General features: G+C 45.4%; 1 protein-coding gene across 3 annotated transcripts in view; it reads left to right on the top strand.

Annotated features, from left to right (window-relative positions):
• The window catches only part of SSH3 (slingshot protein phosphatase 3), a 78,005-nt gene extending 60,131 nt beyond the window's left edge, over positions 1–17,874 (top strand). For 2 of the 3 annotated variants that reach the window (XM_038764371.1, XM_038764372.1), the window contains 3 exons: positions 1,810–2,010; positions 5,400–5,625; positions 17,297–17,874. In XM_038764371.1, the coding sequence (XP_038620299.1) occupies positions 1,810–2,010; positions 5,400–5,625; positions 17,297–17,509 (640 nt within the window). In that variant the 3' untranslated portion in view covers positions 17,510–17,874. The remainder of the gene's footprint in view (positions 1–1,809; positions 2,011–5,399; positions 5,626–17,296) is intronic. The other variant, XM_038764373.1, reaches the window with a different exon arrangement.
• The last annotated feature ends 206 nt before the right edge of the window (positions 17,875–18,080 follow it).

Here is an 18,080-nt window from a genome sequence, read left to right on the forward strand (position 1 = left end):
TTGGCGGAGCTGGGATTTGAACCCATGACCTCTGACTCCAAAGCCCGGTCTCTTTCCCACTGAGCCACGCTGCTTCTCTAATTCACACAATTGCCAGCTGTGTGACTTTGGGCAAGTCACTTCACTTCTCTGGGCCTCAGTTCCCTCATCTGGAAAATGGGGATGAAGACTGGGAGCCCCACCGTGGGACAACCTGATCACTTTGTAACCTCCCCAGCGCTTAGAGCGGTGCTTTGCACATAGTAAGCGCTTAATAAATGCCATCATAAAAGCGCTCACTGTGTGCAGAGCACTGTGCTAAGCGCTTGGGAAGTCCAAGTTGGCAACATATAGAGACGGTCCCTACCCAACAGCGGGCTCGCGGTCTAGAAGATAAATGGCATCCTAAAAAGCCACGCTGCTTCTCTAATTATTGGGCGCTTACTGTGTGCAGAGCACTGGACTAAGCGCTTGGGAAGTCCAAGTCGGCAACATCGAGAGATGGTCCCTACCCAATCAATCAATCAATCAATCAATCAGTCGTATTTATTGAGCGCTTCCTGTGTGCAGAGCACTGGACTAAGCGCTTGGGAAGTCCAAGCTGGCAACATCTAGAGACAGCCCCTACCCAACAGTGGGCTCACAGTCTAGATTCATTCATTCATCCAATCGTATTTATTGAGCGCTTACCGTGTGCAGAGCACTGGACTAAGCGCTTGGGAAGTCCAAGCTGGCACCATAGAGAGACAGTCCCTACCCAACAGTGGGCTCACAGTCTAGATTCATTCATTCATCCAATCGTATTTATTGAGCGCTTCCTGTGTGCAGAGCACTGGACTAAGGGCTTGGGAAGTCCAAGCTGGCAACATAGAGAGACGGTCCCTTTCATTCATTCATTCATCCAATCGTATTTATTGAGCGCTTACTGTGTGCAGAGCACTGTACTAAGCGCTTGGGAAGTCCAAGCTGGCAACATCTAGAGACAGTCCCTACCCAACAGTGGGCTCACAGTCTAGATTCATTCATTCATCCAATCGTATTTATTGAGCACTTACTGTGTGCAGAGCACTGGACTAAGCGCTTGGGAAGTCCAAGCTGGGAACATCAAGAGACGGTCCCTACCCAATCAATCAATCAATCAATCGAATTTATTGAACGCCTACTGTGTGCAGAGCACTGGACTAAGCGCTTGGGAAGTCCAAGCTGGGCAACATAGAGAGACAGTCCCTACCCAACAGTGGGCTCACAGTCTAGATTCATTCATTCATTCATCCAGTCGTATTTATTGAGCGCTTACTGTGTGCACAGCACTGGACTAAGCGCTTGGGAAGTCCAAGCTGGCAACATAGAGAGACAGTCCCTACCCAACAGTGGGCTCACAGTCTAGATTCATTCATTCATCCAATCGTATTTATTGAGCGCATCCTGTGTGCAGAGCACTGTACTAAGCGCTTGGGAAGTCCAAGCTGGCACCATAGAGAGACAGTCCCTACCCAACAGTGGGCTCACAGTCTAGATTCATTCATTCATCCAATCGTATTTATTGAGCGCTTACCGTGTGCAGAGCACTGGACTAAGCGCTTGGGAAGTCCAAGCCGGCAACATAGAGAGACGGTCCCTTTCATTCATTCATTCATCCAATCGTATCTATTGAGCGCTTCCTGCGTGCAGAGCACTGGACTAAGCGCTTGGGAAGTCCAAGCTGGCAACATAGACGGTCCCTACCCAACAGTGGGCTCGCAGTCGAGGAGGGGGGTGCCGGGGGCTACTTTCTGGACCCCTCCCCGGTGAAAAGCCGCCCTTCCCTCGGCCACCCCGCGCCTCCGGCAGGGCCCAGGGCTCCCGCGTGCTGGTTCACTGCAAGATGGGGGTGAGCCGGTCCGCGGCGACGGTGGTGGCCTACGCCATGAAGCAGTACGGCTGGGAGCCGGACGCGGCCCTGCGCCACGTGAAGGACCTGCGGCCCGTCGTCCACCCCATCCCCAGCTTCCTGCGCCAGCTCCACACCTACCAGGGCATCCTGACTGCCAGGTACCATTCATTCCTTCAATCCATCAATCAATCAATCGATCAATCAGTCGTCTATACTGAGCGCTTACTGTGTGCAGAGCACTGGGCTAAAATAATAATAGTAATGATGGCATTTACTAAGCGCTTACTACGTGCCAAGCACTGTTCTAAGCGCTGGGGAGGTTAGAAGGAGATCAGGGTGTCCCACGGAGGGCTCACAGTCTTATCCCCATTTTACAGATGAGGGAACTGATCTCCTCTGATCTCCCCTCGTCCCCCTCTCCATCCCCCCCATCTTACCTCCTTCCCTTCCCCACAGCACCTGTATAAATGTATATATGTTTGTACAGATTTATTACTCTATTTATTTTACTTGTACATATCTATTCTATTTATTTTATTTTGTTAGTATGTTCGGTTTTGTTCTCTGTCTCCCCCTTCTAGGCTGTGAGCCCGCTGTTGGGTAGGGACTGTCTCTGTATGTTGCCAACTTGGACTTCCCAAGAGCTTAGTCCAGTGCTCTGCACACAGTAAGCGCTCAATAAATACGATTGATCGATTGATTGGTTGGTTGATTGAAGTGACTTGCCCAAAGTCACACAGCCGACAATTGGTGGAGCCAGGATTTGAACCCATGACCTCTGGCTCCAAAGCCCGGGCTCTTTCCACTGAGCCACGCTGCTTCTCTAAAAGCGCTTGGGAAGTCCAAATTGGCAACCGACTTGGCAGCGTTCATTCTAGGAGAAGCCGCGGGGCTCGGTGGAAAATCAATCAATCAATCAATCAATCGTATTTATTGAGCGCTTACTGTGTGCAGAGCAGTGGACTAAGCGCTTGGAAAGTACAAGTTGGCAACATAGTTGGCAACATTCATTCTAGGAGAAGCCGTAGGGGCTCGGTGGAAAATCAATCAATCAATCAATCGTATTTATTGAGCGCTTACTGAGTGCAGAGCACTGGACTAAAAGCGCTTGGGAAGTCCAAGTTGGCAACTTACTTGGCAATGTTCATTCTAGGAGAAGCCGCGGGGGCTCGGTGGAAAATCAATCAATCAATCAATCGTATTTATTGAACGCTTACCGTGTGCAGAGCACTGGACTAAAAGCACTTGGGAAGTCCAAGTTGGCAATCAATCAATCAATCAATCAATCAATCGTATTTATTAAGCGCTTACTGTGTGCAGAGCACTGGACTAAGCGCTTGGGAAGTCCAAGTTGGCAACCTACGTGGCAACGTTCATTCTAGGAGAAGCCGCGGGGGCTCGGTGGAAAATCAATCAATCAATCAATCAATCAATCATATTTATTGAGCGCTTACTGTGTGCAGAGCACTGGCCTAAAAGCGCTTGGGAAGTACAAGTTGGCAACCTACTTGGCAACGTTCCCTCTGCTGGGTAGGGACTGTCTCTATATGTTGCCAGCTTGTCCTTCCCAAGCGCTTAGTCCAGTGCTCTGCACACAGTAAGCGCTCAATAAATATGATTGATTGATTGATTGAGAAGCCACGGGGCTCGGTGGAAAAGAGCCTGGGCTTTGGAGTCTGAGGTCAGGGGTTCAAATCCCACTTGTCAATCCATCAATTATATTTATTGAGCGCTTACTGTGTGCAGAGCACTGGACTAAGCGCTTGGGAAGGACAAGTTGGCAACCTACTTGGCAACGTTCATTCTAGGAGAAGCCACGGGGCTCAGTGGAAAAGAGCCCGGGCTTTGGAGTCCGAGGTCAGGGGTTCAAATCCCACTTGTCAATCAATCAATCAATCAATCGTATTTATTGAGCACTTACCGTGTGCAGAGTACTGGACTAAGCGCCTGGGAAGTCCAAGTTGGCAACATCTAGAGACGTTCCCTACCCAACAGCGGGCTCACAGTCTAGAAGGGGGAGACAGAGATCATCATCATCATCATCAATCGTATTTATTGAGCGCTTACTGTGTGCAGAGCACTGGACTAAGCGCCTGGGAAGTCCAAGTTGGCAACATCTAGAGACGTTCCCTACCCGACAGCGGGCTCACAGTCTAGAAGGGGGGCTCACAGTCAATAAATACGATTGATCGATTGATTGATTCTAGGCTGCGAGCCCGCCGTCGGGTAGGGACCGTCTCTCGACGTTGCCAACTTGGCCTTCCCAAGCGCTTAGTCCAGTGCTCTGCACACAGTAAGCGCTCAATAAAGACGATCGATTGGTTACCAGGGTCCGGGGAGGACGCGGGTGGGGGGCAGGCTGGCTTCATCATCAATTGTATTTATGATGAATAAATACATCATAAATCATACATTCCTTCCTCTCCCCCTCGTCCCCCTCTCCATCCCCCGCATCTTACCTCCTTCCCTTCCCCACAGCACATGTATATATGTATATATGTTTGTACATATTTATTACTTTATTTATTTTACTTGTACCTATCATCATCATCAATCGTATTTATTGAGCGCTTACTGTGTGCAGAGCACCGTACTAAGCGCTTGGGAAGTCCAAGTTGGCGACACATAGAGACAGTCCCTACCCACCAGTGGGCTCACAGTCTAAAAGGGGGAGACAGAGAATAAAACCAAACATACTAACAAAATAAAATAAATAGAATCGATATGTACAAGTAAAATAAATAAATAAAGAGTAATAAATCTGTACAAACATCTATCCATATATCCAGGTGCTGTGGGGAAGGGAAGGAGGTAAGATGGGGGGGATGGAGGGGGGACGAGGGGTCAGGGCTCAGAACAGTGCTTTGCACATAGTAAGCGCTTAACAAACGCCATTATTACTATCATTTTTTTTATAATGGCATTTATTATCTATTCTATTTATTTTATTCTGTTAGTATGTTCGGTTTGGTTCTCCGTCTCCCCCTTTTAGACTGTGAGCCCGCTGTTGGGTAGGGACCGTCTCTATGTGTTGCCAACTTGGCCTTCCCAAGCGCTTAGTCCAGTGCTCTGCACACAGTAAGCGCTCAATCAATACGATTGATTGATTGATTGATTGATGGAGCGCTTACTGTGTGCAGAGCACTGCACTAAGCGCTTGGGAAAGATCAATCAATCGTATTTATTGACGGCGAGCCCCCCTTCTAGACTGCGAGCCCACTGGTGGGTAGGGACCGTCTCAAGATGGTGCCAACTTGGCCTTCCCAAGCGCTTAGCGCAGTGCTCTGCACACAGTCAGCGCTCCATCAATCAATCAATCAATCAATCGTATTGATTGAGCGCTTACCGTGTGCAGAGCACCGGACTGAGCGCTTGGGAAGTCCAAGTTGGCACCGTCTAGAGACGGTCCCTACCCAACAGCGGGCTCACAGTCTAGAATCATCAATCAATCGTATTTATTGAGCGCTGACTGCGTGCAGAGCACTGGACTAAGCGCTTGACCCCCGGCTTCCACGGCTGACCCCTGACCTTTGACCCCTCCCCGCAGCCGTCAGAGCCAGGTGTGGGAGCAGAAGGCGGCGGAGGCGTCACCGGAGCGGCCGGGAGCCCGCGTCCCCGCGTGGTTGCCCCCGCCGACCCCAACTGACCCCTCGGTGGCTACCAAAGAGGAGCCGGGGCCGCGGCGCATCAGCCTGAGGAAGATGATGAGGTCCATCAGCTGCCTGGAGGCCCCGGACCAGGCCGCACCACTGACCCCCGGAGACCTCCCCGAGGTCAGGTGTCAGCAGGAAAAAAAAAAAAAAAGATGCTATTTGTTAAGCGCCCACTACGTGCCAAGCACTGTTCTGAGCGCCGGGGAGGTTACGAGGTCACCGGGTTGGCCCACGTCACCCCCGTTTTCCAGACGAGGGAACTGAGGCTCGGAGAAGCTGTGGCTCGCCCAAGGCCACGCGGGTCCTCCCGCCTCCGCCAGTCGTCGGCTGGGTGACTTTGGGCAAGTCACTTCACTTCTCTGGGCCTCAGTGACCTCATCTGGAAAATGGGGATGAAGACTGAGAGCCTCCCCCCGGTGGGACAACCTGATCATCTTGTAACCTCCCCAGCGCTTAGAACAGTGCTTTGCACAGAGTAAGCGCTTAATAAATGCCATTATTATTATTATTATTATTATTATTATTAATCCCCATTTTCCAGATGGAGGCTCAGAAAATTGAAGTGACTGGCCCAAGGTCACACAGCAGACATGGCTCAGTGGAAAGAGCCCGGGCTTTGGAGTCAGAGGTCATGGGTTCAAATCCCAACTCCACCAATTGTCAGCTGGGTGACTTTGGGCAGGTCACTTCACTTCTCTGGGCCTCAGTGACCTCATCTGGAGAATGGGGATGACGACTGGGAGCCCCCCGCCGTGGGACAACCTGATCACCTTGTAACCTCCCCAGCGCTTAGAACAGTGCTTTGCACATAGTAAGCGCTTAATGAATGCCATTATTATTATTCTTACACAGCAGACCTGTGGCGGAGCCGGGATTCGAACCCATGACCTCTGACTCCAAAGCCCGGGCTCTTGCCCAAGGTCACACAGGTCCTCCCGCCTCTGCCAATCATCAGCTGTGTGACTTTGGGCAAGTCACTTCACTTCTCTGGGCCTCAGTGACCTCATCTGGAGAATGGGGATGAAGACTGGGAGCCCCCGCCCCCATGGGACTGATCACCTTGTAACCTCCCCAGCGCTTAGAACAGTGCTTTGCACAGAGTAAGCGCTTAATAAGTGCCATCATTATTATTATTATTATTCTTACACAGCAGACCTGTGGCGGAGCCAGAATTCGAACCCATGACCACTGACTCCCCAGCGCTTAGAACAGTGCTTTGCACAGAGTAAGCGCTTAATAAATGCCATCATCATTATTATTATTATTCTTACACAGCAGACCTGTGGCGGAGCTGGAATTCGAACCCATGACCTCTGACTCCCCAGCGCTTAGAACAGTGCTTTGCACAGAGTAAGCGCTTAATAAATGCCATCATTATTATTATTATTATTATTCTTACACAGCAGACCTGTGGCGGAGCCGGAATTCGAACCCATGACCTCTGACTCCCCAGCGCTTAGAACAGTGCTTTGCACAGAGTAAGCGCTTAATAAATGCCATCATTATTATTATTCTTACACGGCAGACCTGTGGCGGAGCCGGGATTCGAACCCATGACCTCTGACTCCAAAGCCCGGGCTCTTGCCCAAGGTCACACAGGTCCTCCCGCCTCTGCCAATCGTCAGCTGGGTGACTTTGGGCAGGTCACTTCACTTCTCTGGGCCTCAGTGACCTCATCTGGAAAATGGGGATGAAGACTGGGAGCCCCCGCCCCCGTGGGACTGATCACCTTGTAACCTCCCCAGCGCTTAGAACAGTGCTTTGCACAGAGTAAGCGCTTAATAAATGCCATCATTATTATTATTATTATTATTCTTACACAGCAGACCTGTGGCGGAGCCAGAATTCGAACCCATGACCTCTGACTCCCCAGCGCTTAGAACAGTGCTTTGCACAGAGTAAGCGCTTAATAAATGCCATCATTATCATTATTATTATTCTTACACAGCAGACCTGTGGCGGAGCCGGGATTCGAACCCATGACCTCTGACTCCAAAGCCCGGGCTCTTGCCCAAGGTCACACAGGTCCTCCCGCCTCTGCCAATCGTCAGCTGGGTGACTTTGGGCAGGTCACTTCACTTCTCTGGGCCTCAGTGACCTCATCTGGGAAATGGGGATGAAGACTGGGAGCCCCCGCCCCCGTGGGACTGATCACCTTGTAACCTCCCCAGCGCTTAGAACAGTGCTTTGCACAGAGTAAGCGCTTAATAAATGCCATTATTATTATTATACTCTATTCATACTCACATTTATTACTCATATTCTACTCATATTTATTACTCTATTTATTTTACTTGTACCTATCTATTCTATTTATTTTATTTTGTTAGTATGTTTGGTTTTGTTCTCTGTCTCCCCCTTCTAGACTGTGAGCCCGCTGTTGGGTAGGGACTGTCTCTCTATGTTGCCAGCTTGTACTTCCCAAGCGCTTAGTACAGTGCTTGGCACACAGTAAGCGCTCAATAAATACGATTGATTGATTGATTGATTATTATTATTACACAGCAGACCTGTGGCGGAGCTGGGATTCGAACCCGTGACCTCTGACTCCAAAGCCCGGGCTCTTGCCCAAGGTCACACAGGTCCTCCCGCCTCTGCCAATTGTCAGCTGGGTGACTTTGGGCAAGTCACTTCACTTCTCTGGGCCTCAGTTCCCTCATCTGGAAAATGGGGATGAAGACTGGGAGCCCCCCCAAAACCCCCGGTGGGACAGCCTGATCACCTTGTAACCTCCCCAGCGCTTAGAACAGTGCTTTGCACGTAGTAAGCACTTAATCAATCAATCAATCATCTTATTTATTGAATGCTTACTGTGTGCAGAGCACTGTACTAAGCGCTTGGGAAGTGCAAGTTGGCAACATATAGAGACAGTCCCTACCCAAGCGCTTAATAAATGCCATTATTATTATTATTATTATTATTATTATTACACAGCAGACCTGTGGCAGAGCTGGGATTCGAACCCATGACCTCTGACTCCAAAGCCCGGGCTCTTTCCACTGAGTCACGCTGCTTCTCCTTCTCCTTACTATGTGCCAAGCACTGTTCTAAGCGCTGGGGAGGATACAAGGTGATCAGGTTGTCCCACGGGGGGCTCACAGTCTTCACCCCCATTTTCCAGATGAGGGAACTGAGGCTCAGAAAAGTGAAGTGACTTGCCCAAGGTCACACAGCAGACCTGTGGCGGAGCCGGGATTCGAACCCATGACCTCTGACTCCAAAGCCCGGGCTCTTTCCACTGAGCCACGCTGCTTCTCCTTCTCCTTACTATGTGCCAAGCACTGTTCTAAGCGCTGGGGAGGATACAAGGTGATCAGGTTGTCCCACGGGGGGCTCACAGTCTTCACCCCCATTTTCCAGATGAGGGAACTGAGGCTCAGAGAAGTGAAGCGACTTGCCCAAGGTCACACAGCAGACATGTGGCAGAGCTGGGATTCGAACCCATGACCTCTGACTCCAAAGCCCGGGCTCTTTCCACTGAGCCACGCTGCTTCTCCTTCTCCTTATTATGTGCAAAACACTGTTCTAAGCGCTGGGGAGGTTACAAGGTGATCAGGTTGTCCCACGTGGGGCTCACAGTCTTCACCCCCATTTTCCAGATGAGGGAACTGAGGCTCAGAAAAGTGAAGTGACTTGCCCAAGGTCACACAGCAGACCTGTGGCGGAGCCAGGATTTGAACCCATGACCTCTGACTCCAAAGCCCGGGCTCTTTCCACTGAGCCACGCTGCTTCTCCTTCTCCTTACTATGTGCAAAACACTGTTCTAAGCGCTGGGGAGGTTACCAGGTGATCAGGTGGTCCCACGGGGGGCTCACAGTCTTCACCCCCATTTTCCAGATGAGGGAACTGAGGCTCAGAGAAGTTGTGACTTGCCCAAGGTCACACAGGAGACATGTGGTGGAGACATGTGGTGGAGCCGGGATTCGAACCCATGACCTCTGACTCCAAAGCCCGGGCTCTTTCCACTGAGCCACGCTGCTTCTCCTTCTCCTTACTCTGTGCAAAGCCCTGTTCTAAGCGCCGGGGAGGTTACAAGGTGATCAGGTTGTCCCACGGGGGGCTCACAGTCTTCACCCCCATTTTCCAGATGAGGGAACTGAGGCTCAGAGAAGTGAAGCGACTTGCCCAAGGTCACACAGGAGACATGTGGCGGAGCAGGGATTCGAACCCATGACCTCTGACTCCAAAGCCCGGGCTCTTTCCACTGAGCCACGCTGGGAGAGGGACACGTCTCCGCGGGCTGGGCGATGGGCTTGGCCTAGGCCTTAGCGCTGCCCTACCTCTTCAATCAATCAATCAATCAATTCATTCATTCATTCAATCGTATTTATTGAGCGCTTACTGTGTGCAGAGCACTGTACTAAGCGCTTGGGAAGTGCAAGTTGGCAACATATGGAGACGGTCCCTACCCAACAGCGGGCTCACAGTCTAGAAGGAAAATGGGGATGATGACTGTGAGCCCCCCGTGGGACAAACTGATCACCTTGTATCCCCCCCAGCGCTTAGAACAGTGCTTCGCACATAGTAAGCGCTTAGCAAATACCATCATTACATATTTATTCTATTTGTACATATTTATTCTATTTTATTTTCTTAGTATGTTTGGTTTTGTTCTCTGTCTCCCCCTTCTAGACTGTGAGCCCACTGTTGGGTAGGGACCGTCTCTAAATGTTGCCAACTTGGACTTCCCAAGCGCTTAGTACAGTGCTCTGCACACAGTAAGCGCTCAATAAATACGATTGAATGAATGAATGAATGAATGAAAGACTATATACAGGTGCTTTGCACAGCGTGTCTCAGTGGAAAGAGCCCGGGCTTTAGAGTCAGAGGTCTTGGGTTCAAATCCTGGCTCCGCCAACTGTCAGCTGGGTGACTTTGGGCAGTGTACTTCCCAAGCGCTTAGTCCAGTGCTCTGCACACAGTAAGCGCTCAATAAATACGATTGATTGAATGAATGAATGAATGAATGAATGAATATATACAGGTGCTTTGCACAGCGTGGCTCAGTGGAAAGAGCCTGGGCTTTGGAGTCAGAGGTCATGGGTTCAAATCCCGGCTCCGCCAACTGTCAGGTGGGTGACTTGGGGCAGTGTACTTCCCAAGCGCTTAGTCCAGTGCTCTGCACACAGTAAGCGCTCAATAAATACGATTGAATGAATGAATGAATGAATAGATACAGGTGCTTTGCACAGCGTGTCTCAGTGGAAAGAGCCCGGGCTTTAGAGTCAGAGGTCATGGGTTCAAATCCCGGCTCCGCCAACTGTCAGCTGGGTGACTTGGGGCAGTGTACTTCCCAAGCGCGTAGTCCAGTGCTCTGCACACAGTAAGCGCTCAATAAATACGATTGAATGAATGAATGAATGAATGAATGAATAAATATATACAGGTGCTTTGCACAGCGTGGCTCAGTGGAAAGAGCCCGGGCTTTGGAGTCAGAAGTCATGGGTTCAAATCCCGGCTCCGCCAACTGTCAGCTGGGTGACTTGGGGCAGTGTACTTCCCAAGCGCTTAGTCCAGTGCTCTGCACACAGTAAGCGCTCAATAAATACGATTGAATGAATGAATGAATGAATGAAAGACTACATACAGGTGCTTTGCACAGCGTGTCTCAGTGGAAAGAGCCCGGGCTTTGGAGTCAGAAGTCATGGGTTCAAATCCCGGCTCCGCCAACTGTCAGGCGGGTGACTTTGGGCAGTGTACTTCCCAAGCGCTTAGTCCAGTGCTTTGCACACAGTAAGCGCTCAATAAATACAATTGAATGAATGAATGAATGAATGAATGAATGAATATATACAGGTGCTTTGCACAGCGTGGCTCAGTGGAAAGAGCCCAGGCTTTGGAGTCAGAAGTCATGGGTTCAAATTCCGCCTCCGCCAACTGTCAGGTGGGTGACTTTGGGCAGTGTACTTCCCAAGTGCTTAGTCCAGTGCTCTGCACACAGTAAGCGCTCAATAAATACGATTGAATGAATGAATGAATGAATGAATGAAAGACTATATACAGGTACTTTGCACAGCGTGTCTCAGTGGAAAGAACCCGGGCTTTGGAGTCAGAGGTCATGGGTTCAAATTCCGGCTCCGCCAACTGTCAGCTGGGTGACTTGGGGCAGTGTATTTCCCAAGCGCGTAGTCCAGTGCTCTGCACACAGTAAGCGCTCAATAAATACGATTGAATGAATGAATGAATGAATGACTATATAGAGGTACTTTGCACAGCGTGTCTCAGTGGAAAGAGCCCGGGCTTTGGAGTCAGAAGTCATGGGTTCAAATCCCAGCTCCGCCAACTGTCAGGTGGGTGACTTTGTGCAGCGTTCTTCTCAAGCGCTTAGTCCAGTGCTCTGCACACAGTAAGCGCTCAATAAATACGACTGAATGAATGAATGAATGAATGAATGAATGAAAGACTATATACAGGTACTTTGCACAGCGTGTCTCAGTGGAAAGAGCCCGGGCTTTAGAGTCAGAGGTCATGGGTTCAAATCCCGGCTCCGCCAACTGTCAGCTGGGTGACTTGGGGCAGTGTACTTCCCAAGCGCGTAGTCCAGTGCTCTGCACACAGTAAGCGCTCAATAAATACGATTGAATGAATGAATGAATGAATGAATGAATAAATATATACAGGTGCTTTGCACAGCGTGGCTCAGTGGAAAGAGCCCGGGCTTTGGAGTCAGAAGTCATGGGTTCAAATCCCGGCTCCGCCAACTGTCAGCTGGGTGACTTGGGGCAGTGTACTTCCCAAGCGCTTAGTCCAGTGCTCTGCACACAGTAAGCGCTCAATAAATACAATTGAATGAATGAATGAATGAATGAATGAATATATACAGGTGCTTTGCACAGCGTGTCTTGGTGGAAAGAGCCCGGGCTTTGGAGTCAGAGGTCATGGGTTCAAATCCCGGCTCCGCCAACTGTCAGCTGGGTGACTTGGGGCAGTGTACTTCCCAAGCGCTTAGTCCAGTGCTCTGCACACAGTAAGCGCTCAATAAATACAATTGAATGAATGAATGAATGAATGAATGAATATATACAGGTGCTTTGCACAGCGTGGCTCAGTGGAAAGAGCCCGGGCTTTGGAGTCAGAAGTCATGGGTTCAAATCCCGGCTCCGCCAACTGTCAGCTGGGTGACTTGGGGCAGTGTACTTCCCAAGCGCTTAGTCCAGTGCTCTGCACACAGTAAGCGATGAATGAATGAATATATACAGGTGCTTTGCACAGAGTGGCTCAGTGGAAAGAGCCGGGCTTTGGAGTCAGAGGTCATGGGTTCAAATCCCGGCTCCGCCAACTGTCAGCTGGGTGACTTGGGGCAGTGTACTTCCCAAGCGCTTAGTCCAGTGCTCTGTACACAGTAAGTGCTCAATAAGTACGATTGAATGAATGAATGAATGAATGAATGAATGAATGAATGAATGAAAGACTATATACAGGTGCTTTGCACAGCGTGTCTCAATGGAAAGAGCCCGGGCTTTAGAGTCAGAGGTCATGGGTTCAAATTCCGGCTCTGCCAACTGTCTGCTGGATGACTTGGGGCAGTGTACTTCCCAAGCGCTTAGTCCAGTGCTCTGCACACAGTAAGTGCTCAATAAATACGATTGAATGAATGAATGAATGAATATATACAGGTGCTTTGCACAGCGTGGCTCAGTGGAAAGAGCCCGGGCTTTAGAGTCAGAGGTCATGGGTTCAAATCCCGGCTCCGCCAACTGTCAGGTGGGTGACTTTGTGCAGTGTCCTTCCCAAGCGCTTAGTCCAGTGCTCTGCGCACAGTAAGCGCTCAATAAATACGATTGAATGAATGAATGAATGAATGAATGAATGAATAGATACAGGTGCTTTGCACAGCGTGGCTCAGTGGAAAGAGCCCGGGCTTTGGAGTCAGAGGTCATGGGTTCAAATCCCGGCTCCGCCAACTGTCAGCTGGGTGACTTGGGGCAGTGTCCTTCCCAAGCGCGTAGTCCAGTGCTCTGCACACAGTAAGCACTCAATAAATACGATTGAATGAATGAATGTATACAGGTGCTTGGCACAGCGTGTCTCAGTGGAAAGAGCCCAGGCTTTAGAGTCAGAGGTCAGGGGTTCGAGTCCCGGCTCTACCCCCATGTCTGCTGTGTGACCTTGGGCAAGTCACTTAACTTCTCTGAGCCTCGGTTACCTCATCTGAAAAATGGGGATTGACTGTGAGCCCCATGTGGGACAACTTAATCGCCTTGTATCCTCCCCAGCACTTAGAACAGTGCTTTGCACATAGTAAGCGCTTAACAAATGCCATTATTATTATTATTATTATTATTATGAATGAAGTCCTCTTCTCTGGGCCTCAGTGACCTCATCTGTAAAATGGGGACTAAAACTGTGAGCCCCCCTGTGGGACAAACTGATCACCTTGTAACCTCCCCAGCGCTTAGAACGGTGCTTTGCACATAGTAAATGCTTAATAAATGCCATCACTATTATCATTATTAATAATAATAAAAACAGTGCTTTGCACATAGCAAGCACTTAATAAATGCCATTATTATTATTATTAATAATAAAACAGTGCTTTGCACATAGTAAGCACTTAATAAATGCCATCATCATTATTATTAATAATAATAAAAACAGTGCTTTGCACATAGTAAGCACTTAATAAATGCCATTCTTATCATTATTATTAATAAAACAGTGCTTTGCACATAGTAAGTGCTTAAATGTCATTATTATTACTATTGTTAATAATAATAATAAAAACAGTGCTTTGCACATAGTAAGCGCTTAATAAATGTCATCATCATTATTATTAATAATAATAAACAGTGCTTTGCACAGAGTAAGCACTTAATAAATGCCATTATTATTATTATTAATAAAACAGTGCTTTGCACATAGTAAGTGCTTAATAAATGCCATTCTTCTTCTTATTATTAATAAAACGGTGCTTTGCACATAGTAAGCACTTAAATGTCATCATTATTATCATTATCAATAATAATAATAATGAAAACAGTGCTTTGCACATAGTAAGTGCTTAATAAATGTCATTATTATTATTAATAATAATACAGTGCTTTGCCCATAGTAAGTGCTTAATAAATGCCATTATTATCATTATTAATAAAACAGTGCTTTGCACATAGTAAGCACTTAAGAAATGTCACTATTATTATGATTATTATTAATAAAAACAGTGCTTTGCACATAGTAAGTGCTTAATAAATGCCATTCTTATTATTAATAATAAAACAGTGGTTTGCACATAAGTGCTTAAATGTCATTATTATCATTATCAATAATAATAATGATAATAATAAAAACAGTGCTTTGCACATAGTAAGCGCTTAATAAATGTCACTATCATTATTATTAATAATAATAAAACAGTGTTTAGCACATAGTAAGCACTTAATAAATGCCATTATTATTATTATTATTAATAATGAAACAGTGCTTTGCACATAGTAAGCGCTTCATAAATGTCATTATTATTACTAATAATAAAAACAGTGCTTTGCACATAGTAAGCGCTTCATAAATGTCATTATCATTATTATTATTAATAATAAAACAGTGCTTTGCACATAGTAAGTGCTTAATAAATGTCATTATTATTAATAATAATCAAAACAGTGCTTTGCACATAGTAAGCGCTTAATAAATGCCATTCTTCATTATTATTAATAAAAGAGTGCTTTGCACATAGTAAGTGCTTAATAAATGCCATTATCATTATTATTATTAATAACAAAAATGGTGCTTTGCACATAGTAAGCGCTTAACAAATGCCATCATTATTATTATCAGTATGAATAAAAACAGTGCGTTGCACCGTTAATAAGTAAAGTGCTTAATAAAGTTAATAAAGTGCTTAATAAAGTTAAGTAAGCTGAATAAATTAACAATAACTTAATAAATTAACTTAATAGAGTTCATAAAGTGCTTAATAAATGCCATTCTTATTGTGCTTATTAATAAAACAGTGCTTTGCACGTAGTAAGCGCTTCATAAATGCCATTCTTCTTCTCATCATCAATAAAATTCTATATTAAATTCATGTAGTAATCATATTAAGATATCATTATATCAATATAATTAATAGCAATATTTGAATATTATTAAATAATAATTAATAAATAAGTACTGTGTGCAAAGCACTGGTTTTAGCACCAATAAATAATCACCAATTATTTATTTATCATCCAGTAAAAATTATTAATCATTCATTTATTATTTATTATTCAAACATTATGAAATAATAATTAATAATCGATAAATAATTACGGTGCGCAAAGCACTGGTTTTATCATCAATAAATAATGATCAATTATTTATTTATCATTCCATAAAGATCATTAATCATTCATTCATTATTTATTATTCAAACGTTATGAAATAATAATGAATAATCGATAAATAATTACGGTGCGCAAAGCACTGGTTTTATCATCAATAAATAATTATCAATTATTTATTTATCACTCAATAAAGATCATTAATCATTCATTCATTATTTATTATTCAAACGTTATGAAATAATAACGAATAATCGATAAATAATTACGGTGCGCAAAGCACTGGTTTTATCCTCAATAAATAATGATCAATTATTTATTTATCATTCAATAAAGATCATTAATCATTCATTTATTATTTATTATTCAAACATTATGAAATAATAATGAATAATCGATAAATAGTTACGGTGTGCAAAGAACTGGTTTTATCATCAATAAATAATTATCAATTATTTATTTATCACAATAAAAATCATTAATCATTCATTCATTATTTATTATTCAAACATTATGAAATAATAATGAATAATCGATAAATAATTACGGTGCGCAAAGCACTGGTTTTATCATCAATAAATAATTATCAATTATTTATTTATCATTCAATAAAGATCATTAATCATTCATTCATTATTTATTATTCAAACATTATGAAATAATAATGAATAATCGATAAATAATTACGGTGTGCAAAGCGCTGGTTTTATCATCAATAAATAGTCATCAATTATTTATTTATCACTCAATAAAGATCATTAATCATTCATTTATTATTCATTATTCAAACATTATGAAATAATAATTAATAATCGATAAATAATTACGGTGTGCAAAGCACTGGTTTTATCCTCAATAAATAATTATCAATTATTTATTTATCATTCCATAAAGATCATTAATCATTCATTCATTATTTATTATTCAAACATTATGAAATAATAATGAATAATCGATAAATAATTACGGTGTGCAAAGCACTGGTTTTATCCTCAATAAATAATGATCAATTGTTTATTTATCATTCAATAAAGATCATTAATCATTCATTCATTATTTATCATTCAAACATTATGAAATGATAATTGATAATCGATAAATAGTTACGGTGTGCAAAGCACTGGTTTTATCCTCAATAAATAATGATCAATGATTTATTTATCATTCCATAAAGATCATTAATCATTCATTCGTTATTTATTATTCAAACATTATGAAATAATAATGAATAATCGATAAATAGTTACGGTGTGCAAAGCACTGGTTTTATCATCAATAAATAATTATCAATTATTTATTTGTCATTCAACAAAAATTATTCATTTATTATTTATTAATCATACTGTTGATATAATAATTAATATTAATTGATATAATAGTGATGACTAATTATTGATTATTGATTGATTGATTATTGATTGATGATAAAACCAGTGCTTTGCACATAGTAAGCGCTTAATAAATGCCATCATTATTATTTTTTTTTCTGATGATCATTCTCATTGTGTTGTTTTCCGCCCCACTCCAGGTTTTCCCAAGGGAGGAGGGGATCCCCGTGTCCCCCCAGGAGCAGACGGGAAAAGCGAGGCCTCCCGGCCTGGAATCCCAACAGCGGAGCCCTGCCTCGATGGGCCCCCGGCGCCGGGCCTCCGCAGGCCCGCGACCTGTCCCCTCCGCTCCCCGAGCGCGGAGGATGGTGAGACAGGCCGGCGTGGACGACGACAGCGGAGGCGACTGTTAGTCCAGGGCTGAGTGCTTAGTACAGTGCCCTGCACGCAGTAAGCGCTCAATAAGCACGACTGATTGACCAGCGGGGAGACCGGGGTGGGGGAGAACGTGGAAGCACCGCCTGATCCCCCTCGCCGACATCCTTTTCCTTGGCTCAGTGGAAAGAGGCCGGGCCTTAGGAGTCAACTTGGACTTCCCAAGCGCTTAGTACAGTGCTCTGCACATAGTAAGCGCTCAATAAATACGATTGATTGATTGATTGACCAGTGGGGAGACCAGGGGGGAGAACATGGACGCACCGGCTGATCCCCCTCGCCGACATCCTTTTCCTTGGCTCAGTGGAAAGAGGCCAGGCCTTAGGAATCAACTTGGACTTCCCAAGCGCTTAGTACAGTGCTCTGCACATAGCGCTCAATAAATATGATTGATTGATTGATTGTGGGGAGACCAGGGGGGAGAACATGGACGCATCAGCTGATCCCCTGCGCCCACTTCCTTTTCCTTGGCTCAGTGGAAAGAGGCCAGGCCTTAAGAGCCAATTTGTACTTCCCAAGCGCTTAGTACAGTGCTCTGCACATAGTAAG

Source organism: Tachyglossus aculeatus, chromosome 22 (genome assembly GCF_015852505.1).
Source record: "Tachyglossus aculeatus isolate mTacAcu1 chromosome 22, mTacAcu1.pri, whole genome shotgun sequence".
Taxonomy (NCBI): domain Eukaryota; kingdom Metazoa; phylum Chordata; class Mammalia; order Monotremata; family Tachyglossidae; genus Tachyglossus; species Tachyglossus aculeatus.